General features: G+C 44.6%; 2 protein-coding genes across 3 annotated transcripts in view; one reads left to right on the top strand and one right to left on the bottom strand.

Annotated features, from left to right (window-relative positions):
- LARGE1 (LARGE xylosyl- and glucuronyltransferase 1) overlaps positions 1–24,702 on the bottom strand; it is a 581,369-nt gene that overhangs the window by 47,203 nt on the left and 509,464 nt on the right. For both annotated transcript variants that reach the window (XM_040438023.1, XM_040438033.1), the window contains exons 8-9: positions 3,128–3,240; positions 1,601–1,726 (exon numbers count right to left, since the gene is read on the bottom strand). In XM_040438023.1, the coding sequence (XP_040293957.1) occupies positions 1,601–1,726; positions 3,128–3,240 (239 nt within the window). The remainder of the gene's footprint in view (positions 1–1,600; positions 1,727–3,127; positions 3,241–24,702) is intronic.
- On the top strand, positions 19,803–21,675 carry LOC121005353 (E3 ubiquitin-protein ligase TRIM39-like). Its single transcript, XM_040438045.1, has one exon. It carries the CDS (start codon positions 19,803–19,805, stop codon positions 21,381–21,383), a length of 1,581 nt encoding a protein of 526 aa, XP_040293979.1. The 3' UTR covers positions 21,384–21,675.

Raw genomic sequence — 24,702 nt, 5'->3', positions numbered from 1 at the left:
GTTATTCAATAAAATGTATCTGTATAGCGTCACCTGCTGTTTGTTCTTTTCTTATTCCTTTGACCTGCTCACTGAGAAGGCCGCACATGCTCAGTTTCATCCTTCAACTGCCTCCTGAACTGTGATTGGGAGAGCTGAGACACGCCCACTGAACTGCAGCAGAAAAGACACTCCCCTTGAGCTGTCAGCTTGATATAAATCTAGCAGAGCAATGAATGGTGAGATCTTTGGATCCATGTGAGGTGCAGGGGCTGGTTCTAGCTTTGTTAGAAAGAGGTTGTCATGTACTGTATGAAATTTTTTTAATTTTAATTTTTTTTACATTAGTCATGGGATAACCTCTTTAAACCTAACACTTTTGACTAGAAAATCTACTTCAGTTTTCCTACTTTACCCTCCTCCTACAAATTTTTTAATTACATGCAAAAGTATTCAGATCCAGATGCTGGTTTGAAAAGCTGCAGAATATTTTACGTGGGACAACCCCTTTAAGCATGGCACTTGTCACTTGAGTCATATTTTTGCCGCAGTTCATCTAACAAGCCAATGCGTTACTGCCAGTGTGAACCAGCTGAGCTGCAGTACCAGGCGCAACCCACGGAAAAGTGTGGTGTTGTTTTTGGATAACCCCTTTAATGTAAATTGCCATGTCCCTTCGTGGTTCATATCGTGGTTCCAGTGGACTATTGGTAGGTATGGGTACAAGGAACGATTTTCCTCATAGATGTATACATCCCAACATTGCCAACATTCACCATTTGATCTACTGGAAACCTGCAAACCATAATAAATGGTAGTAGGGTGTCTGTGTCTCGTCTGTGTAGGAGGCTCACCAGGAGCTTCCATCATAGTCTTCATAAAAAAAAAAAGCAGAAAGAAATAGCACAACATGCTGCTCTATTGTGTCCAGTATAATAATTGACACAATAACCGAAACTTGGAGGACCCCTCTGTGGTCTGTCAGGCATTCTTGCTTTCTGTCATGTGATGGATCTGGCACTTTCGGCACTTCTGCTGTTCTAGAGGAGCCCAGACATTTAGAACACGGGATTAGCTCACCTAGGGTAGTTTTGGCAGGAATATTTCCCACCGTTTTGGTCCACCATTTCCAGACAGATTTTTTGGAGATGGTGGAGCAAGACTATTGGATTATGTTTGGGCCTATCCTTGACCGTTGCTGGGTAAAAGCTGCTTCTTCCCCGAGCAACAGTGCGCTATTGGAGCGTTTCTACCTGTCTCGGGCGATTTAAAGTGAGCACTTTGGGTTAGATGTGTTTGCCATCCATCCAGCCTAAAAGAATCACTGGTGGTCGCACCTGCCCCAGGAGTTTATGTGTAGTTTTTGTTGTCACAGCCTTCTTATGTAACGGGGTAACGTTACCCACAGTGTGGGTGGACTAGCTTTAATGTATTCCTCTGGAGTTTGAGCCCATTGCTGGACTCTAAAAGTTCTGGCTAATTTAATTAATAAAAGAAGGCGGTGGCCATTATCTTCTGCATGGATAGTACCTTATCCCATACTCTTAGGTTTAGTGGTGATGTGAAGTATTAGAACACCTGGAAGCTCTGCAGTGTACACACATGAGATGTCACACCTCACCTTCAGATCGGAGACGTCTCGATAGCACTGCTCAGAGCGGGTGTGATCTGACAGCTGCACATTCCAGAAACAAGGGAGCTGATATACCAAAAACGGGTTCTGCTTGATGACAGCATTAAAGATGTCCTGGTGAGAGACACAGAGAGAACATTTATTATTGATATTCTTCTCTACAGGGTAATTATAGTGATTACCAGTATATCCCTCTCTAGTAGTAGTTGAATTATTCTCTATAGCGGGCAGTATTATAACAGTTATATCATTCTCTATAGGAGGCAGTATAATAGTAGTTATATTCTTGTACATAGGCAGTATTACAGTAGTTATTTTCTTGTACAAAGCAGGTAGTATTATAGTAGCTATATTCTTCTCTATAGGGGCAGTATTATAGTAATTATATCTTTGTACATACGGGACAGTATTATAGTAGTTATATTCTTCTCTATAGGGGCAGTATTATAGTAATTATATGTTTTAGCATAGGAGACAGTATTATAGTAGTTACATTCTTCTACATATGAGGCAGTATTATGGTAGATACATTCTTATACATAGGAGGTAGTATCATAATAGTTACATTCTTGTACATAGAGTACAGAATTATAGTAGTTACATTCTGGTACATACAGACAGTATTATAGTAGTTATATTCTTGCACATAGGGGCAGTACTACAAATCCTATTAAAGGGAATCTATCACCCTGATTTTGGACCATTATATACAGTTTTACTGAGTAGTACTACAGATAGGTTCTACAGAGCATGTTCACGCAAGTCCTCTCCATTATGGTAGCACAGCACAGGAGAGCAGACAGCAGTAGAACTGGGAGCAGTAGAAAAATATATAGGGTATTACAGATGCAGATTGCAACGCAATCTGTGACTCCTCCCCGCTCACGCCAGGTCTAAAATTGTGGGCGTGGCAGGGAAGGGGACGGGCTGGAAGGCCCATTTCAATTACCATTTTCTACGCCTGTTTTAGCGTAGAAAAGGTCTAAATGTAAGACAGCAAGGAAGCTGTCTTACATTTGGAGCTGGCGCTGGATGCATCAAAAATACGTCTCTATATATATAACTGTGGCGGAACCACCGCGAACTTAGGGGTTTATTAATATTGGCGTCTAAAACGCCAGTGTTAATACATGTGCCCCATAGTGATCTGGACTCTATATCTGCAGTACTACTCATGTATATGTGAAGATAATAGTCCACAATCAGGTGACAGATTCCCTTTAACCTCACTACATACTATAGGGCCAGACTCTGGTGCTGTGTTGCAGTGACTCCTGACCAGACTTAATGCTGATATCATGATGCCGGGCACACAGGCCGTTACTTGTACTGTACCCGCTCTACGCTTGCAGTTCTGCATTTTGTCGATATTAAATATTCATCTGCTCTTACTGGGTTATTATAAGTAAAGGAGACACATGGATCTTGTTTTCACAGCGAGGTATGAGGAGATGAGGCCAGGCATGAATATTACCACCATTCAATATGTCACAGAGATCATAGCTGTGCGCTCACTTGATCAGCCAGGGAGGTAGATAACATGCTCATCAGTTCCCTTTCTGCTGTCAGACGCCACATCTGTTCCCATTTCATCTTGCGTAACTTGTCCAGGAGCAAAAGAATCACCCCTGTAAGGAAAGAAACCAATTAGCAGATCAATCAGCCAAAAATGAAAACAACGCTGTAACCACTAGTAGGTTCAATCATTTCATCAAACTATCAGCCAGTAGCTCATTTACGTAAGTGTCCGTACACGTAGCCGAAAACTGCACCATCATTACTGCTGTATGTGCGTGTACACATACAGCCACTATCATAGATTCATCAACCAATTTAATACTTTATTAATAACTATCAAATAATAATTATCCAATAGTCCAATCAAACAGTAGTCTCATCAGCTAAGCAATAGTCCTTTCAATTCTCCAATAAATCAACCAATTTTCCAATCATTCAATCGTCAATGATCAGTCAATGAACTACGAACCCAGTTAAAGAGGTTGTCCGGGTTCAGGTTATACCCCTGTTTACACCCAGGCAGACCCTTTGACAGAGAATTTCATGCTCCAATGCTCTCCTTTGCCCTGCGCTGAATCGAGCTGGGCAAATACCTTTTTTGGAGATCCAGGCTCTCCATGGGTAAAGCTAGGCAGAGGCTTCCGCCCAGCAGTGAGCCCAGTGATATCATCGGCACTAATGCGTGGGGGTTGTAGCGCTGCCTTAGCCTGTTAAACGGCTAGGGCAGCGCAATAGCCCGTCCATTAGTGATGTCACCAGCAACTCTGCTAGGCGGAAGAACCAGAGAAACCCGGCCCAAGTTAAAAGGGCCTTGAAGGGGTTGGCCACCTTTTGGAGGAAAGGGGGGTTGCCACCTCCCCTTCCGGGCAGACCTGCTAAGGGAAGCATGCTTATCTGCTACCCGCCTCTGAGCCCTGGCTCCTTCGCTCCCCAGCCTCGGCTGACTTGCTTGCGTCCCCCGCCATCAACATCCACTTTGACATGATCACAACTGCAGCCAGCGTTTGGATGTCAGTGTCAAAGCAGATCTTGACATATGGGGACTCAGCAGCCAAGGCTACGGAGCAAAGAAGGTGGAACCCAGCGGTGGGGAGCAGGTGAGTATGCTTCCTTTTGCAGGTCTTCCCAGGTGGGATGGTTTGCCAACAACCGCCTTTAAAGTGGTCAACCCCTTAAAATGTCTAATCCAACCAGTAGTCCAATCAATTGAACTAAGGGTGTCCATACACGTTGCAACCAAGCCAGGGGAACCAGAGGGGTTACCACTAATTGCTGGGCTTCACCTGGACTTTCTGATAAATCATGGCAGGTAGATCTGAAGCACTGTAATGGTAATCCATGTTTGGTGATCGCGGCTTGACCGATACATGTATAGCATACATAACTCCACCAATCAATGAACGATCCAATCAATTTATAATTCCTTAACAGATCAATCAATCGCTCAGCCAAACAACAGAGAGGATAATTTACCGTGCAACCATGTTAAACCATTTATTACACGTGGTGACGCCATTTTGTCTCTAAAGACAAAGGTCTAGGAATTACTTGGAGTCCCAAGTGACCAGAACGAGACGGAGAAATAACAATCTGTATAAATTGGTGGCTTCCATCAGGAGGCCTGTGATGAATGCCATACAAATGGATCCATACAGGCTCATTGAAAAAATAAAATAACTTATACCGCATGCGAAAGGATCTTCTTTTGGCCTCCATTAATCACAAAGAGGACATTTAGGCCTATTCTCCATGAGAATAACAGATTATGTACTCACTTTGAGCCGTCAAAGAGAGTGTCCCATAACCCAGAATATCTGATGATCTGGATTACAGACATTCAGCACTGTGCGAGTGGATGTTATGCCGTCAGACCTCAAATGCTTCATGTAACATCAGTTTACGTAACGTTCCAACAAAAGCAGCAGTGCCCCCCCCCCCCCCACCTTTCTATGCCACATTTTACATCTCAGCTGGTAATGGGCTTGGCAAAGCTTTTCGTGAACTCCAAAGACCTCAACACCATAAACATCTTCAGAGAAAATCAGAAAACTGCGAATGTTCTTTTGGCTGAGAACAGACTGAGAAACAAAATTCACACATTGCATAAGGTGTGGAGCTATGGAATGTCAGATTTACTTAACACCTCTCTTCCCAGAGCGCCTACGGTCAATCCGCCACCTGTTAGTGCCCATGTAACACACTACAGGGAAGACTGGTACTAAATATATATTCCCTGCCTGGCACCCAACTTTCCATGGAGCCTGAACATAGAGGTCTGCCTCATATTGCTGTAGTAGAGGCCTGTCACCGATACTACTGAACCTTCCAAATGCCTCTACAATTCTCTCCCCATATTACCCCATAAGAGTTTATCATTGTTGAGAGGAATATAGCAGACTAGAGTAAAATCAGTAATCTAATATATATATAGTAAATAAGATACCTCAAAGTATTACTGGGGTATCTACAACAAAATGTAACAATTCTAGGTTAGCTCTAATCTCAGATTATGAGGTAAATAGACATATGCAGTAAATGGATACAAGTGAAGAATGATACTAAGTTCCAGTGCAGGCGCCCGTATGAGATCTGAACGGGCGGACATGCGCAGTAAGGAGATACTGGCGAAAGAGAAGTTTAAGTTCTAGCGCATGCGCAAAATAGGAATGCCCAGTGCGGGACTTTAATAGCGCACTCTAAACAAAGGGGAGGGAGCCGAGGGGCGGGCACAGGGGGAGGAGAGGCAAGGAGGTCTGTCGCTACACTATCCGGGGCAGCGTAGTAAGCTCTTTATTGACTATTGATTCAAACGGAAGACAATATTGGAGTGACTAACAAAGGATGTCACCGATGAGAGCAATTAAAAAGGGTTGTCTTCACTGGCCCTGCGTCAAACACTGCCCGGTTCCACTGAGGACGCCAGTTTTCCGGCGAAACATGTCGGTGGGGGGGGCAGCGTTTTAGTTGGTGTTTTTAGAGAAAGCAGTAGGAGCACAGTTAGGCAGGTAGAAATAATATGTTGATCATAGTCTGGTAGTTAGAGAGCGCTCAATGAAGTAAATGGGTGCTGTATAAATTTCTCTGTTGTGGGCTCCATCTAGTGGTTACTACAGCCATCAAAAATTTTATATACACTCACCTAAAGAATTATTAGGAACACCTGTTCTATTTCTCATTAATGCAATTATCTAGTCAACCAATCACATGGCAGTTGCTTCAATGCATTTAGGGGGGTGGTCCTGGTCAAGACAATCTCCTGAACTCCAAACTGAATGTCAGATTGGGAAAGAAAGGTGATTTAAGCAATTCTGAGCGTGGCATGGTTGTTGGTGCCAGACGGGCCGGTCTGAGTATTTCACAATCTGCTCAGTTACTGGGATTTTCATGCACAACCATTTCTAGGGTTTACAAAGAATGGTGTGAAAAGGGAAAAACATCCAGTATGCGGCAGTCCTGTGGGCAAAAATGCCTTGTGGATGCTAGAGGTCAGAGGAGAATGGGCCGACTGATTCAAGCTGATAGAAGAGCAACGTTGACTGAAATAACCACTCGTTACAACCGAGGTATGCAGCAAAGCATTTGTGAAGCCACAACACGCACAACCTTGAGGCGGATGGGCTACAACAGCAGAAGACCCCACCGGGTACCACTCATCTCCACTACAAATAGGAAAAAGAGGCTACAATTTGCACGAGCTCACCAAAATTGGACTGTTGAAGACTGGAAAAATGTTGCCTGGTCTGATGAGTCTCGATTTCTGTTGAGACATTCAAATGGTAGAGTCCGAATTTGGCGTAAACAGAATGAGAACATGTATCCATCCTCTGATGGCTACTTCCAGCAGGATAATGCACCATGTCACAAAGCTCGAATCATTTCAAATTGGTTTCTTGAACATGACAATGAGTTCACTGTACTAAAATGGCCCCCACAGTCACCAGATCTCAACCCAATAGAGCATCTTTGGGATGTGGTGGAACGGGAGCTTCGTGCCCTGGATGTGCGTCCCTCAAATCTCCATCAACTGCAAGATGCTATCCTATCAATATGGGCCAACATTTCTAAAGAATGCTATCAGCACCTTGTTGAATCAATGCCACGTAGAATTAAGACAGTTCTGAAGGCAAAAGGGGGTCCAACACCGTATTAGTATGGTATTCCTAATAATTCTTTAGGTGAGTGTATATATATATATATAAATATATATATTCCTTCAAGATTCTACTTGCAATCAGTGAACTGAAACACATTTTGTTTACCTTCACGGGCTGAAGAGCCTATTCTGAACTAGTTCTGCCTACACAGCTGAGGGGTTGTTATAGTGTGTCATTGTAGATGACAGTTATCAGCCTGCACTCCATTCTAGGCAGGCTATAGATTTGATCTGCTGCAATGTTTCGCTCATCGTAACAAAGCCATCAGCTGCTTTTGCAGGACTGTCAGGATTGGCTTTCATCTAAATTCGCTGACAGCAAGCAGAGTAAAAATGGTATGCTTCCAGCTGTCAGCCAGTAGATTTTATCAGAATGTATTGGATGTGCGTACAAGGAGGAAGTGCCTGTGAAACGCACTGGGCGCCGCTTATCTCAGACAATAAGAACGGACAGATGCTCCAACCTTTCCTGTTTATGTAGGGTGACTGGGCTATAGCCGCCATAGACATCACAGGTAGGTGGGCTCTAATAGGTGCATCCAATGTTTAAGGGAGGGAAAGCCTAAAATTTGTCACACAATCTTCAGCTCCTGAGCCTTTATGTGCAGCCATTGTGGTCCAGTCATTCGCTGGGTTAATAAAATGCCTTGGGGTGTCGCCTATAGAGGCGGCGGGGGCCTGTGTTCAGGTATTGATCCTTCCCCGACACTTTTTCTGACTCCTGTTCATTCTGATAAATCCTCATCCTGCCACCGAACCTATTACAAGCGCCATTATTATGCTTGCGCAGCCGTGACAGCCCGCACGTCCCCCGATGTAGACAGATTGCCGTTCAATATCTGAGACCATTAGTCTGAAATTTTCATCTTTAACCTGTTCACTGCCACATTAAAAGACCCCCACAGAACCTACATTATGTGTTATGTAGATTGCACCCCCAGAGGCGGCATGGCTTACTTATGGTGACCTTATAATAGTACCTTCCAGGACTTCAGGGAGAAGTATGAATTTTAGCCCACTTATAAGTAGGCCCAATGCCAAATTGTCTGGAACCTAATACCCTTCAAACATTACTACAGCATATGATCCCCCACAATCACATGACCATGTACATTGCCCTCTTAAAATACTAGCCACAGTGCTCCTAAAATAGTGTCAGCCACCACCTTCCCAAACAGCACTGACCACAGTGCCACCATAACAGTACCAGAACCACACTTCCCTTGTACAGTACTAGCCGGGTCCCATAACAGCACTAGCCACGGTGCCCTGTTATCAGTGCCAGATACAGTGCCAGCATAGGAGCACTAGCTACATGCTTCTTTTAAAAAGCCAGCCACAAAACCACTAAAATAATGGCATCTCACAGTGCTCCCTTAACAGTACTAGCCACAGTGCCCTCATAACAGTACTAGCCACAGTGCCCTTATAACAGTACTAGCCACAGTGCCCTCATAACAGTACTAGCCACAGTGCCCTCATAACAGTACTTGCCACAGTGCCCTTATAACAGTACTAGCCAGAGTGCCCTCATAACAGTACTAGCCACAGTGCCCTCATAATAGTACTAGCCACAGTGCCCTCATAACAGTACTAGCCACAGTGCCCTCATAACAGTACTAGCCACAGTTCCCTCATAACAGTACTAGCCACAGTTCCCTCATAACAGTACTAGCCACAGTGCCCTCATAACAGTACTAGCCACAGTGCCTTTATAACGGTACTAGCCACAGTGCCCTAATAACGGTACTAGCCACAGTGCCCTCATACCAGTACTAGCCACAGTGCCCTCATACCAGTACTAGCCACAGTGTCTCATCACAGTACTAGCCACAGTGCCCTTATAACTACTAGCCACAGTGTCCTCATAACAGTACTAGCCACAGTGTCCTCATAACAGTACTAGCCACAGTGCCCTCATACCAGTACTAGCCACAGTGCCCTCATAACAGTACTAGCCACAGTGCCCTTATAACTACTAGCCACAGTGCCCTCATAACAGTACTAGCCACAGTGGCATGCATCATAGTATCATAGTACTAACAGTGTCACCATAAGAGTACCAGAACCACAGTTCCCCATTTACAGTGCCGCCCACAATAGTCCCATATCAGTAATATCCACAGTGCTCTATTATCAGTGCCAGATACCGTGCCACATGATAGTGGCCGCATAGGACTACCAGCTACATGCCTCTTTTAAAAAGCCTGCCCCTAAAATAGTGCCAGCCACAGTGCCCTCATAACAGTGCTAGTCACAGTGCTCCCATAACAGTACTAGCCACAGTGCTGCCATAACAGTACTAGTCACAGTGCTGCCATAACAGTACTAGTCACAGTGCTCCCATAACAGTGCTAGTCACAGTGCTCCCATAACAGTGCTAGTCACAATGCTCCCATAACAGTACAAGCCACAGTGCCCTCATAACAGTGTTAGTCACAGTGCTCCCATAACAGTACTAGCCACAGTGCTACCATAACAGTGCTAGTCACAGTGCTCCCATAACAGTGCTAGTCACAGTGCTCCCATAACAGTACAAGCCACAGTGCCCTCATAACAGTGCTAGTCACAGTGCTCCCATAACAGTACTAGCCACAGTGCTACCATAACAGTACTAGTCACAGTGCTCCCATAACAGTGCTAGTCACAGTGCTCCCATAACAGTGCTAGTCACAGTGCTCCCATAACAGTGCTAGTCACAGTGCTCCCATAACAGTGCTAGCCACAGTGCTACCATAACAGTATTAGCCACAGTGATACCATAACAGTGATAGTCACAGTGCTCCCATAACAGTGATAGTCACAGTGCTCCCATAACAGTGCTAGTCACAGTGCTCCCATAACAGTACTAGCCACAGTGCTACCATAACAGTGCTAGCCACAGTGCTACCATAACAGTGCTAGTCACAGTGCTCCCATAACAGTGCTAGTCACAGTGCTCCCATAACAGTACTAGCCACAGTGCCTTTATAACGGTACTAGCCACAGTGCCCTCATAACGGTACTAGCCACAGTGCCCTCATAACGGTACTAGCCACAGTGCCCTTATAACAGTACTAGCCACAGTACCCTCATAACAGTACTAACAACAGTGCCACCATAAGAGTACCAAAACCATAGTTCCCCATATACAGTGCCAACTATAATGGTTCTGTAAAAGCACTAGCCACAGTGCCCTATTATCTGTGCCAGATACAGTGCCGCATTATAGTGGAACAATAGGAGTACCAGCTAGATACCTCTTTTAAAAAGCCAGTCACAACACCCCTAAAATAGTGCCAGCAACAGTGCCGTCATAACAGTATTAGCCACAGTTCCCTAACAGCGCTAGCTACGGTTTCCTCCAAAGAGTGCCAGCTACCGTGACCCATGATAGTGGCACTATATGAGTACCAGCTACATTACCTTTTTATAAATAAAAAAAAGTCAACCACAATGCCCCTAAATAGTGCCAGCCACAGTGCCCTCAGAATGGCAATAGCCATGGTTCCTTGAGAACGGCTCCAGCAAAAGTGCCAATCACTGTGCCCCATCCCTTATGCCATTACAGAATAGCAGATGCGCTAATGTTCAAACGCCAGTCCATCCTGCCATCACATCACACAACCATCAATGCTGTCATCAGTAATCTGGAAGGACACCTAACTCTTTCCGAGAGTCTCATAGGCAATCCAGCGAGGTAGGTATGACCTTTAGCAGGGGTCTGCAACCTTGGCACTCCAGCTGTTGTGAAACTACAATTCCCAGCATGCTCCATTCATTCCTATGATATTTCTTAGAAGAGCAGAGCAAGCATGCATGCTGGGAGTTGTAGTTTTACAACAGCTGGAGTGCCGGAGGTTGCCTACCCCTGACCTATAGCATTGTTCATCCTGATTTTCCTGGTTTCTGAATACAATGCCTGAACAACAGTGAAGACTGACACATACTGTAGATTGCCAGCAGACAGGGATCAGAGGGATGCTATAACTCTGAAGAATAGTGAATATCTCTGTCATGTTAGCAGGTGTCACCCATGTTTATCATGAACGCTCTCATACGTAGGTCTATCCATTATTACCAGTACATCTAGATTAGGTAGAGGTTCAGTTCATGCAGATGACTTCAGAGATGTCTTCATCTTGATGCACTCTGCTTATTAGAAGCCATTTGCTCCACATTTCCATCAAACAGACTTAAGATGAAGCATTTTGCATGTCCTGTGATTTCAGACTCTCGGAAGCCGTGATATTGGTATTAAGAAAACATCTTTCATCCAGAAAATGGGCGACAGCAATTACATGCAAATCACGGCGATCTATGGAAGCTTCTATCACTTCTGTGTGGCTCAGGAAGGAGGGCGAGTATGGCCAGCTCTGCTATATCCTATGTTCATGAGATACCTATGTAGACAGCACTGCTGGTATACAGGGCCACACCCCAGCTGGTATACGGGGCCACACCCCAGCTGGTATACGGGGCCACACCCCAGCTGGTATAAGGGGCCACACCCCAGCTGGTACACGGGGCCACACCCCAGCTGGTACACGGGGCCACACCACAGCTGGTACACGGGGCCACACCCCAGCTGGTATAAGGGGCCACACCCCAGCTGGTACACGGGGCCACACCACAGCTGGTACACGGGGCCACACCCCAGCTGGTATACAGGGCCACGCCCCAGCTGGTATACAGAGCCACACCCCAGCTGGTATACAGGGCCACACCCCAGCTGGTATACAGGGCCACGCCCCAGCTGGTATACAGAGCCACGCCCCAGCTGGTATACAGAGCCACACCCCAGCTGGTATACAGGGCCACACCCCAGACTGCAGCACAAATTCCACAATCTGGCATGTTTGGATTACGGGGAAATTCTGGAAGTTTGGATATAACCTGGGCTTCAGATGCTTCTGTTTGCAGCAGTGAGTTCGAGTCTCCTGAATGCTGGAGTGTAATGAACACCAGGGCACATACTGTACATTCAGGGATATTCCATTTCAAAACCTCTGCTTGTTGGCAGTGAATAGGGACAGTCAATGTTAAAGGGTAATTCTATAAACATATGTAGTATCCACAGGCCATAACTACCTGATAGAGGTGGGTACCATATAGCAGTAAGCTGTTTCTGTAGCTTCCACCTTTCCATAGAAGTAAGGGCTCATGCACACGACAGTATTTTGCGTTCAGTATACTGGCCCTTTTTTTAGTTCAGTATGCGGTACATATACTCACCTAAAGAATTATTAGGAACACCATACTAATACGGTGTTGAACCCCCTTTTGTCTTCAGAACTGCCTTAATTCTACGTGGCATTGATTCAACAAGGTGCTGATAGCATTCTTTAGAAATGTTGGCCCATATTGATAGGATAGCATCTTGCAGTTGATGGAGATTTGAGGGATGCACATCCAGGGCACGAAGCTCCCGTTCCATTACATCCCAAAGATGCTCTATTGGGTTGAGATCTGGTGACTGTGGGGGCCATTTTAGTACAGTGAACTCATTGTCATGTTCAAGAAACCAATTTGAAATGATTCGAGCTTTGTGACATGGTGCATTATCCTGCTGGAAGTAGCCATCAGAGGATGGATACATGTTCTCATTCTGTTTACGCCAAATTCGGACTCTACCATTTGAATGTCTCAACAGAAATCGAGACTCATCAGACCAGGCAACATTTTTCCAGTCTTCAACAGTCCAATTTTGGTGAGCTTGTGCAAATTGTAGCCTCTTTTTCCTATTTGTAGTGGAGATGAGTGGTACCCGGTGGGGTCTTCTGCTGTTGTAGCCCATCCGCCTCAAGGTTGTGCGTGTTGTGGCTTCACAAATGCTTTGCTGCATACCTCGGTTGTAACGAGTGGTTATTTCAGTCAACGTTGCTCTTCTATCAGCTTGAATCAGTCGGCCCATTCTCCTCTGACCTCTAGCATCCACAAGGCATTTTCGCCCACAGGACTGCCGCATACTGGATGTTATTCACTTTTCACACCATTCTTTGTAAACCCTAGAAATGGTTGTGCGTGAAAATCCCAGTAACTGAGCAGATTGTGAAATACTCAGACCGGCCCGTCTGGCACCAACAACCATGCCACACTCAAAATTGCTTAAATCACCTTTCTTTCCCATTCTGACATTCAGTTTGGAGTTCAGGAGATTGTCTTGACCAGGACCACCCCCCTAAATGCATTGAAGCAACTGCCATGTGATTGGTTGACTAGATAATTGCATTAATGAGAAATAGAACAGGTGTTCCTAATAATTCTTTAGGTGAGTGTATACTGAACCATTCATTTCAATGGTTCAGCAAAAAATACTTAAGTGTCTCCGTGTGCATTCCGTTTCAGTATTTCCGTACCGTGAAAAGATAGAACATGTCATATTCTTGTCCGCAAATCACGGTGCTTGGTTCCATTCAAGTCAATGGATCCGCCAAAAAAAACTGAATATATACGGAAATGCATCCGTATGTCTTCCGTATCCGTTCCGTTTTTGCTGAACCATCTATTGAAAATGTTATGCCCAGCCCAATTTTTTCTATGTAATTACTGTATACTGTATATGGCATACGGAAAAACGGAACGGAAAAACGGAAAGAAAACGGAAACAAAAAACGGAACAACGGATCCGTAAAAGACGGACCGCAAAACACTGAAAAAGCCATACGGTCGTGTGCCTGAGCCCTAAGGAAGTAAACGCTGTGAATACACAAAAAAAGGGGTCAAGGGACCCGTGTTCTCCCGACAGGTGATGGTTCTGCACTAATCGGAATGTGTACCTGTAGGTGGGATATGTTCCCTTATCAGATTATGTTATGGCATATCATGGGTATATGTCTTAGGCCCCTTGCAGACAAGCGTTTGTCACGCTGCGAGTCCGCAGCGCAGCACCCGTCCTGACCTCCCAGCACTGACAGGGTCACATAGCATTATATTGATTTATGATGCTATCTAACCCTTAGGCCTCTTTCACACGGGCGTCCCGGATTTTCTCCGGATGTGTCCCGGGTGCATTGTGTCCCGGGTGCAATTTCAGTCAGTTTTAACTACGATTGCGTTCCGTTGTTCAGTTTTTTCTGCGCGAGGGCAATGCGTTTTGCACGTCCGTGAGAAAAAACTGAATGTGGTACCCAGACCTGAACTTCTTCACTGAAGTTCGGGTTTGGGTTAGATGTTCTGTATATTTTATTATTTTCCCTTATAACATGGTTATAAGGGAAAATGATAGCATTCTGAATACAGAATGCTTAGTAAAATGTTGCTTAAGGGGTTAAAAAATAATAATAATTAACTCACCTCATCCACTTGATCGCGCAGCCGGCATCGTCTACTTTCTTCTTCTTTCAGGACCTGCAAAAGGACCTTTGATGATCCTTCTATCTTCATTCAGCAGGACCTGCGCTGACGTCACCACGCTTACCACGTGGTGAGCGCGATTATGTCATCAAAGGTCCTTTGGCAGGTCCTGAAAGAAGAAGAAAGAAGACGATGTCGGCTGCGCGATCAAGTAGATGAGGTGAGTTCATTTTTTCTATGTTTTAACCCCTCAAGCAACATTTTAGTAAGCATTCTGTATTAAGAATGCTATTATTTTCCCTTATAACCATGTTATAAGAGAAAATAATACAGTGATTAGACTTGAATGGGGTCCGGGGTCGCTCATCCCTATCATCTCCTAGCAACCATGCGTGAAAATCGCACTGCATCCGCACTTGCTTGCGGATGCTTGCGATTTTCACGCAGCCCCATTCATTTCTATGCAGCCGGCGTTGCGTGAAAAATATAGAATATAGAACATTCTGCGATTTTCACACAACGCACAAGTGATGCGTGAAAATCACCACTCATCTGCACAGCCCCATTGAAGTGAATGGGTCCGGATTCAGTGTGGGTGCAATGCGTTCACTCATGCATTGCACCCATGCGGAATACTCGCCAGTGTGAAAGGGGCCTAAGGGTTACATAGCATCATAAATCAATATAATGCTATGTGACCCCGTCAGTGCTAGTAGGTCAGGCCGGGAGCTGCGCCGCGGACTCTCAGCGTTACAGACGCTCGTCTTTAAGGGGCCTTAAACATTTAAGGTGGTAGTACCCCTTTAAGGGCTCATGCACACGACTGTAGCCTGTTTAGTGGCAGTGATGTCCAGTTCGCCGTGTTCGCCCGCGAACACATGCGAGCTGCCATCTTAACTGGCAAGTCCGGCGATGCACAGGTAAGTCCTTACCTGTGCGCGAGCCGGTCTGAAATGAAATGCGGTTCCTGATGAAGACCCCCGGCGTCTGTTCTCGGAACTGCCTGCTCCCGGTGACCGCATTTCATTTCAGAGCGGCTCGCGCACAGGCACAGGTAAGGACTTACCTGTGCCTCGCCGGACTTGTGAGTAAAGATGGCAGCTCGCATGTGTTCACGGGCGAACTGGCCATCACTGTTTAGTGGTCCACAAATTGCGTATTTGCAAAACATGGATATCGTCTGTGTGCATTTTTTTCTTCTTGCGGAACGGAATGTCCAGCCCATAGTAGAACAGTCCTATTGTTGTAATATGGACAAAAATAGGACATTTTCTATATTTTTGCAGACGGCATGGAACGGCCGTTTGGATTTGGAGAGAACACAGAGTGCTGCCCGCATCTTTTGCGGCCCCATTGAAGTGAATGGCTCTGCATCCAATCCGCAAAAAATGCTAAGGGCTCATATTATGCCCGTATGTATTTTTCAAGAAATGTATCCGCAAAAAAACGGATGACATACATGAGACGTCGTTTTTTTGTTTTTGTGGGTCCATTGTAACAATGCCTGTCTTCGTCCGCAAAATGGACAAGAATAGGGCATGTTCTATTCTTTTTGCACAAGGGACATACGGACACGGAATGTCATTTCCGTTTTTTTCAAGCCCCATTGAAATGAATGGTCCCGCATACGGACATGTAAAAAAATGGAATGGAAATGGAAGAAAAAAAATAAGTTTGTGTGCATGAGCCCTCAGGCTGTAAACCTCACAGCTGAGTTTTTTTTTTTACTATGTATCCATCCATACTATCCTCTAAAGACGTCAGCAGCACAAACGTGTCCCCTATAAATTGACTTCAGTGTATCAGTGCTAGTTAAAGGGGTTGTCCGGTTTCTAATATAGGTAAGGATAGGTAATTAATATCAGAACGGTGGGGGTCTGACTCCCAGCACCCCGCCAATCAGCTGTTTAAAGAGACTGCTCGCAAGCGCTGCGTTCTCTTCACTGCTTACCTGCTCGCCATCGACATTGCAGCAGCGAGTAATGCACTTGCTCCTTACCATTCAAGTTCAAGTGAATGAGATGGAGGAGCTGTAATTACACTGCTCACCACTGCAATGTCGATGGTGAGCAGGTAAACGGTAAAGAGAATGCAGCGCTCGCACAATCACCGCAGTCTCATTAAACAGCTAATCGGCAGGGTGCTGATACGATATTGATGAACTATCCTGAGTATAGGCCATCAATTTTGGAAACCAGATAACCCCTTTAAGCTACATGACCGTTGTGTGTTTTGCGGTCCGCAAATTACGGATCCGCAAAACACAGATGGCGTCCGTGTGCGTTCCGCAATTTGCATAACGGCACGGACAGCCATTAATATAACTGCCTATTCTTTTCCGCAAAACTGACAAGAAAAGGACAGGTTATTTTTTTTTGCGGACCACGGAACGGAGCAACGGATGCGGACAGCACACGGAGTGCTGTCCGCATCTTTTGTGGCCCCATTGAAGTGAATAGGTAAGCATCCAAGCCGCAAAAACTGTGGCTCGGATGCGGACCATAATTACGGTCGTGTGCATGTAGCCTGGAGTCCAGACTTTCTAGACTGGCTACAACTGTGACAAACTCTCAGCTGTGAGAGCTGTTAGGTCTGTACAGGATCTGCATATAACCATGAATGTCCTGCTTATCCAGCATGGGTCTATTTTGTCCATATCAGGATTTCTAGACGGTTGGATTCATGGAATTTACCTGTAGATATTAGGGCTCACACCCACAAATAGCGGCCAGCTGTGTGCACCCCTGGTACGGATGCAGACCCATTGAGTTGAATGGGTCCACGATCCGCAAAATACAACAATAGATAGGACATGTCTTATGTTTTGCGGTGCGGAGGTATGGACCCGAAATCCTATGGAAGCACTTGGTAGTGCTCACGTGGGATTCCAATCACCGGAAAAAATTTTTAGATGTCCTATCTTGGTCGTATCTTGTGGACTGCGGATTCATCTGCACCCCGGAGTGCACATGGTTAGTGTCGGTACATTGCGGACCCGCCGTAGGGGCGCGGAGCCCTTAAGCTTGTCTGCATGAGCCCTTAGATGAGTTCCCTGTACTCCAGGAATTGTTTGGCTAGGAACTGTTAGGAACAAGGCAATATAGATAAAGGGAAATAAATCAATGATAATAAATCGTGAGAATGCTACCATTGTACAAGGTCCGCTGCTTAAAGGGTTAAAAGTGTATTTGATGCATATTCTGCATGTGACCTGCACAAGGAGTTACCGCTGTTGCTGCTGCTCGGTGGGGCTGTGACACCCTCCCCATAGGGAGGACTAGGGTACGACTTGTGACCCGCAATATACAGGCATTCCGTCTACCAATTCCGTTATATTCTGTTATAAATGAATCCATAAAGGAATCCCCACACCATCCGACCACCTGTAAAGTTCGGGTTCGCTCATCCCTACTTCCCACCATTACCTTGCTCAATTATATATCTTTTTTTGGTGTTCTGAAGCGGTTTTTAGTCTTCTCATGCTCCCAGTCAGACAGGAAGCGGTTGTTCGGTAAAATGGATGAAAATGCTGTGTGAGATAGGCACTACTAGTGCGGAGTTACACTTTAATTCACCCCCATAGTTGTTTCCCCATAGACCGAAGTAATCCCTAATGATAGGGACCCAGACAAATCTAGTCTACATGAGTTCTGCTGTCTTCTGGGCTTCCAGGAGGAGATATCACAGGACTGACAGGACACAGATGCACTTGTTGAAGAGTCAAAGTGAATTCTTAATATGATCTTCATTTATTAATTTATCCCCAAGGTAACAAGAAATCTGCATTTTTGGAACAAGTCGTCCTTCTGCCTTATGCAATTAGAAAGAATACTTCAATAGGAAGAAGAAGCTTAACATATTTTTTCTGGCTTCCCAACCCTATTTTCCTCTCAGTTCAAAAGTCAGCCTTTGACTAAATGGGCACCTAGATAGGGTTTATGGGGTATCTAATCCAAATCTTTGCTATACTGTCTGCTAGGCCATGTATGTAAGCGTGTTAATGTGTGGTACTGTCTTCTGATCTGTATATCTAAGCCTTTCATGTGTTTCATACTGTCTGCTGAGCGGTGGGGTATCTAAGCCTATTGTGTTTGATACTGACCGCTAAGCCATGTGTGTGTCTCTCATGTGTTATAGTGTCTTCTTCTGAATGGGGTATGTAAGCCTAGTATGTGTGATATTATCTGCGGAGTTGTGTATCTAAGCGTGGTATTGTTTTCTGGGCTGTGTATCTACATCACTGGGAGTATTTTGCTAATAACCTATTAGCCATTGTGGTGGGCAGTGATACAGTAAAGTTTATGCAGAAGTGTAAAGGGGGCATATACCCGATCTGTATAGATGCACCTCTATCGTCCCAACATAGCTCATGGACGGTATTTCCGTCTCATAAAGCAGTACATCGCTGAGATACATCATCCTTTTCTGATAGGGGTCTGTCGTCTGGGTCTGTCGTATTTCAATTTTTCCGTTCCGTTAAAAGATAGAACATGTCCTATTATTGCCCGCAAATCACGTTCCGTGGCTCCATTTAAGTCAATGGGTCCGCAAAAAAAAGGAACACATACAGAAATGCATCCGTATGTCTTCCGTATCCGTTCCGTTTTTGCGGGACCATCTATTGAAAATGTTATTGCCCAGACCATTTTTTTCTATGTAATTACTGTATACTGTATATACCATACGGAAAAACGAAACCGAAAAACGGAAACACCACGAAAAAAAATAATAAAGGAACAACGGATCCGGGAAAAACAGACCGCAAAACACTGAAAAAGCCATAAAGTCGTGTGAAGGAGGCCTTACTCTTCACAGTGGGGCCATGACAATCTGCTATAAAGGGAAACCGCAGTCTAGAGACCCTAATAATCTGCCATCACTTTATGAAATGGGAATACCTCCTTAAGCTTTAGCTGGACAATGTTTAGGGCAATAGGAGCTCCCACACGTGTCATGTGGGCTGAGCCTTGCTCCTATTTATGCCAAGTCCCTCAGTGAGAGGTGTGGGCTGAACTTTGCTCTTATTCATGCCATGTCCCTCATGGAGAGGTGTGGGCTGAACTTTGCTCTTATTCATGCCATGTCCCTCATGGAGAGGTGTGGGCTGAACTTTGCTCTTATTCATGCCATGTCCCTCATGGAGAGGTGTGTGCTGAACCTTGCTACTGAAGTAATTTCTCAAACTAAACCTTGCACTAGTTGTGCAATGTTAAAAAAATTAATTTCTCGCAACTTCTGTCAGACATGGCGTCTGCTGATCTGGGAGATGAGCTGCTCTGCTCCATCTGTCTGCACATTTATACAGATCCTGTAATGCTGAGATGTGGACACAACTTCTGCCGGGCCTGTATTGATCAGGTCCTGAAGACAAAAAACACCTCTGGAGTTTATTCTTGTCCTGAGTGTAGAATCAAGTTTCGGAAGCGACCAGTGTTGGAGAAGAACTTCAAACTTTGTAACATAGTGGAGAGATTCACGTCTACTCAGCCACATCCAGAGGAGGTCGACAGGATCTGCTGCACTTACTGTATTCATTCTCCTGTACCTGCTGTACTATCCTGTCTACACTGTGAAGCTTCTCTGTGTGATAACCACCTGAGAGTTCACAGCAAGTCCTCAGAACACATCCTAACTGAACCCACCACTTCCCTGGAGAACAGGAAATGTTCTGTCCATAAGAAGATACTGGAATATTACTGCACTGAGGATGCTGCTTGTATCTGTGTGTCCTGCAGTTTGACTGGAGAACACCAGGGACATCAAATACAACTCCTAAATGAGGCTTCGGTCAAGAAGAAGGAACAGCTAAGGAAAGTCTTAGACAATCTGTCTTTAAAGACAGAAGGAAATGTGTCAAGGGTCCACACACTGTGTAAGCACATGACAAATGTCAATGACAGAGCTGAGTTCCTAAGTCAGAATACCTTTGGTCTCTTAACAGAAATCAGGAGACAAGTGGATGACCTGGAGAAGATGCTCCTGAGTGAGATCTCCAGGCAGAAAGAGCAGGTATCACTCTCAGTCTCTGATCTCATCCAGCAGCTGGACACTGAGAAAGAAGACTTGTCTAAGACAATGTTTGCTATTACACAGATGAGTGCTATGACTGATCCAATCATAGTCTTAAAAGATCAAGAGCTTCTTGAATCAAACATACAAGAAATGGCTACTTGTACCAGAGATGATATCCATACTGTCGGTGATCTGGATATACTTGTTATGTCTAATATGATTCACACAGCTATGGAAAAAATTGTCGAAAAGATAAAGTTCCAAGGCTTCAACATGCCTGAAGCTTCCGACATCTTTTTGGACATCAACACTGCAGGTAATGATGTAGCAGTGTCTGAAGACCTCAAAACAGCCTCCTGGCTTGGAGTAAGCCAAAACCGTCCAGATACTCCTGAAACTTTTCAGTCATGTCAAGTCTTGAGCAAGAGCTGTTTTTCCTCATGGAAACATTTCTTGGAAGTGGAAAGCAATGACAAAGGAGACTGGTGTGTGGGAATGAGCTATTCCAGTATAGACAGGAAAGGGGAGCAGTGCAATATTGGACACAATGATAGGTCATGGGGACTGCGACTATGGGACAATCAATATTCTGTTATACACGACTCAAATGTTATCCCGCTCCCAGCTCAGCATTCTTGCAAGAAACTAGGTCTGTATCTGGATTACGAGGCCGGACAGCTGTCCTTTTATGAGCTGTGTGCCCCAATGAGACACTTATACACCTTCACTGCCACCTTCACCGAGCCCCTTCATGTTCTGTGTTGGGTACTGGGCAGCTCTTTAAGGTTCAGAAGTGGAAACAATAACAACTGAAGGTATGGAAGCAAGTGGTACAGAAGTAAGACTTGACTATTTAAGATGTATCCCATGATGTCCGTAAAACTTACAGTCACTTTCAAGATCTGACCTACATTACATCTCTCATCTCTACATCATAGTCTCAGATTAGGACCCAGTTCTCGTCTTTGTTGGTAATGGAATGTATAGCAAAGTCTGTGGAGATCATTTACTAAGACGGGCATTTTATGCCAGTCTTAGATTTCCCCCTTAACTGATGTACTTTTCGGATAATTTATGACAAGGCATGGGCCCAAAATGGCATCAAAAACTACAGATCACTCCACAAAAAATTCCTCTTCAAAGTTTACCTGCCCGCCATCTCTTTTGCAATTTCAGTGCGGTGTAATTACAACTGCCTCGTCTTATTCAAGTGAATGGAATTTAAAGCCCTGTATTGAAAATAAACACCCTCTGGTTGCTAGAAATCAAAAAGATAGAAAGGTCCTACACGGTGGAGCTTAGTGTCTTCAGCATCATATGGATGATGTTAGCGGGTACGTTTTACAAAAGTGTAACTGCTTCACTGTGGAATCACTCCGGCCATTTGCTTGCTTTGTATTTCACTCTTGAAGGTCAGCAGTGGGGCAGTGCCGCTGCTGTGCCAGCTTAACGCAGACAAAAAGTCTCAGCTGTGGAAAGAGAGCAGATGGCGCGAATGTTCAGCTGAGTTTTAAATACAATGCACCCGGGGCATTGTGCTCTCTCACTGTGAAAATCACCCTCGTTCACAGAGGAATAGATGGGGAGGAGTAGTCGCTGAGACCAGGGAAATGTAACGGGGGGAACGGGATAGCATAGTTCAGACTTCAGATCCCGTAGACAAAAATACTGTTATTAAAGGGATTGTCCATGTAAGTAACGATCTGCTAATTTACTCTCCGCCAATGGGACCCGGCTAGGAAAAACATAGTGCTTTGCCGCTACACCTCAGTCTCGTATTTGCATCCAAGTATCAATATAATTTGCGCAACTTTTCTGTTTTTGAATGTACTTTCAGTTATATCCTAAACTCCATTCACATCCAAAGCAAGGCTGAAAATTCTGCATGTTGCTACTTTTGATGCATTCTAGCCATGCAGACAATGATGTGATGTGTGCTGGGCAAATACATTTGACTAGTCTAAGTGAATATGAACCTAACCGAAAAGCAACCACCAGAGGTCAAAGTAAGGGCTCATGCACACGACCGTATGTATTTTGCGGTCCGCAAAACATGGAAAGAAAAAAATACGGATGATGTCCATGTGCATTCTGTATTTTGCGGAACGGAGCAGCTGGCTCCTTATAGAACAGTCCTATCCTTGTCTGTAAGGCTACATGCACACGAACGTTGTTTGTTTCCGTGTCCATTCCGTTTTAGTTTTTTTTGCGGATAGGATGCAGACCTATTAATTTCAATGGGTCCGCAAAAAATGCGGACAGCACACCATGTGCTATCTGCATCCATATGTCCTGCAAAAAAAAATAACATGTCCTATTCGTGTCCGTTTCAGGCATTGTTACAATGGATCTGCAAAAAAAAAAAACGGATGGCATAAGGATGTCACCCGTTTTTTTTTTGCAGATCTGCAATTTGCGGACAGCAAAACACATACGGTCGTGTGCATGTAGCCTAATTTAGAAAAAAATAGGATATGTTCTATTGTTTTGCGGAACAGACATACAGAAACGGAATGCACATTGAAATGAATGGTTCCGCATACGGTCTGCAAAAAAAACGGAACGGACACAGAAAGAAAATATGTTCGTATGCACGAATAAATATTTGCCTTATCTAATTCATGAACGGTTGTGCGACATTTAATAAATATTCAGCAGGAGAAAGACAGCCGAATGAAATACCCCTGTCTAATTTTACGCCTAAAAACAGGTGAGCTTGATAAATGTGCCCAGGGTGTCCGTTTTTTGCCCTCCGTGTGTTACCTGTATTCCACGTACACTACTAGGTTGAAATTAAATATGAGAGCATATTTCAGCAACCATGAAAACCACGGACCAAACAAAGATGTTTCTATGGCTTTCACGGACTCCTGGGGGCACATTTACTAAGACCAACTTTTTACACTGGTCTTAGGCCTCCTGCACACAAACGTGTGCTGCCCGTTGCCATATTGCGGACCACATTTGCGGATCCGCAATACACGGGCGCCGTTCCGTGGGCATTCCGCATCATGGATCAGGAGATGCGAAATCCGGAGATGCGGAATGGTGCGGAACGGAAGCACGGAACGGAACACTACGGAAGCACTACGGAGTACTTCCGTGGGGTTTCGTCCCGTACTTCCGTTCCGCAAAAAGATAGAACATGGCTGCTCCATGGACGGTGTTCGTGCATTGCCGCACGGCCACGGGGCGCACACGTTCGTGTGCAGGAGGCCTTAGTTTCCACAATGTGCTTCCGTTAGATTAATCAAAGTCATAAATTAGGCACATTTGCGACAGTCCTTTCGCCTGGCGTAAAAAATGCGGCAGTCAAGTCTCAGGCATGGCCCCCTATACACCCGCACACACGCTGTGCAACGTTTAATACATACTAGGCAAAAGTCTGACTGCTGAATCAAATATGCCTAATTTTACCCCTAAAAACAGGTGATCTTCATAAATGTGTCCCAAAGGGTATGTGTGCTGTCCGTGAAGACTCTTATTTTATAGATTGTAAGGCTTTCAGTGGTCAGACCCCCACCATATAAACATTTATAACCTATCTTATCACATATCTTATTTCAGATAAGCTAAAATAAATGTAAAAACGTCTCCACTCTTGTCCACAGGCTTTGTCTGGCATTGCAGCTCAGCTTTGTCTGGTTGCAATACCAGATACTACCTAAGAGCATAGGTGGTGCTGTTTTTAAAGAGAAGAAACTAGAACCTTATATGGAATCTTAGATCATCCTCTGAATAATGTATCAATCAGTATGAGCTAATGAAGTAGGTCGTCAGCTCTACAGACAAGGGGGTATAGAGTTATCTTTTTCCGACACTCAAACCAGATATTTCCAAATCAGCAAGAATGATGTGAATATTTCATTGTGTAATCAGCAGTTATAAAATATTCAATATTCTGCTGAATAATCAGACGACGGCAAATCTTGACTATTATAATATGCAACTTGTTATTGTCATATAACTTGTTATTCATTAATGGTAACAGTAGCCAATAATAATATCAATGTTTCCCTTGAAATGATAAAATCAGTCATATGACCGGCCCTGTGATTACTGTGGGAGAAGGAATAAAGGTTGTTTTGTATATGAAATTAAATTTCTTCTTAAAGGGAACCGTCCCATTAAC

Source organism: Bufo bufo, chromosome 1 (genome assembly GCF_905171765.1).
Source record: "Bufo bufo chromosome 1, aBufBuf1.1, whole genome shotgun sequence".
NCBI lineage: Eukaryota > Metazoa > Chordata > Amphibia > Anura > Bufonidae > Bufo > Bufo bufo.
The sequence above is the reverse complement of the archived record's forward strand: the minus strand, read 5'-3'. Positions and strand labels throughout refer to the sequence as shown.

Coding starts and splice junctions, on each gene's coding strand:
- LOC121005353 (XM_040438045.1), top strand. CDS start 19,803: ATGGCGTCTGCTGATCTGGGAGATGAGCTGCTCTGCTCCATCTGTCTG.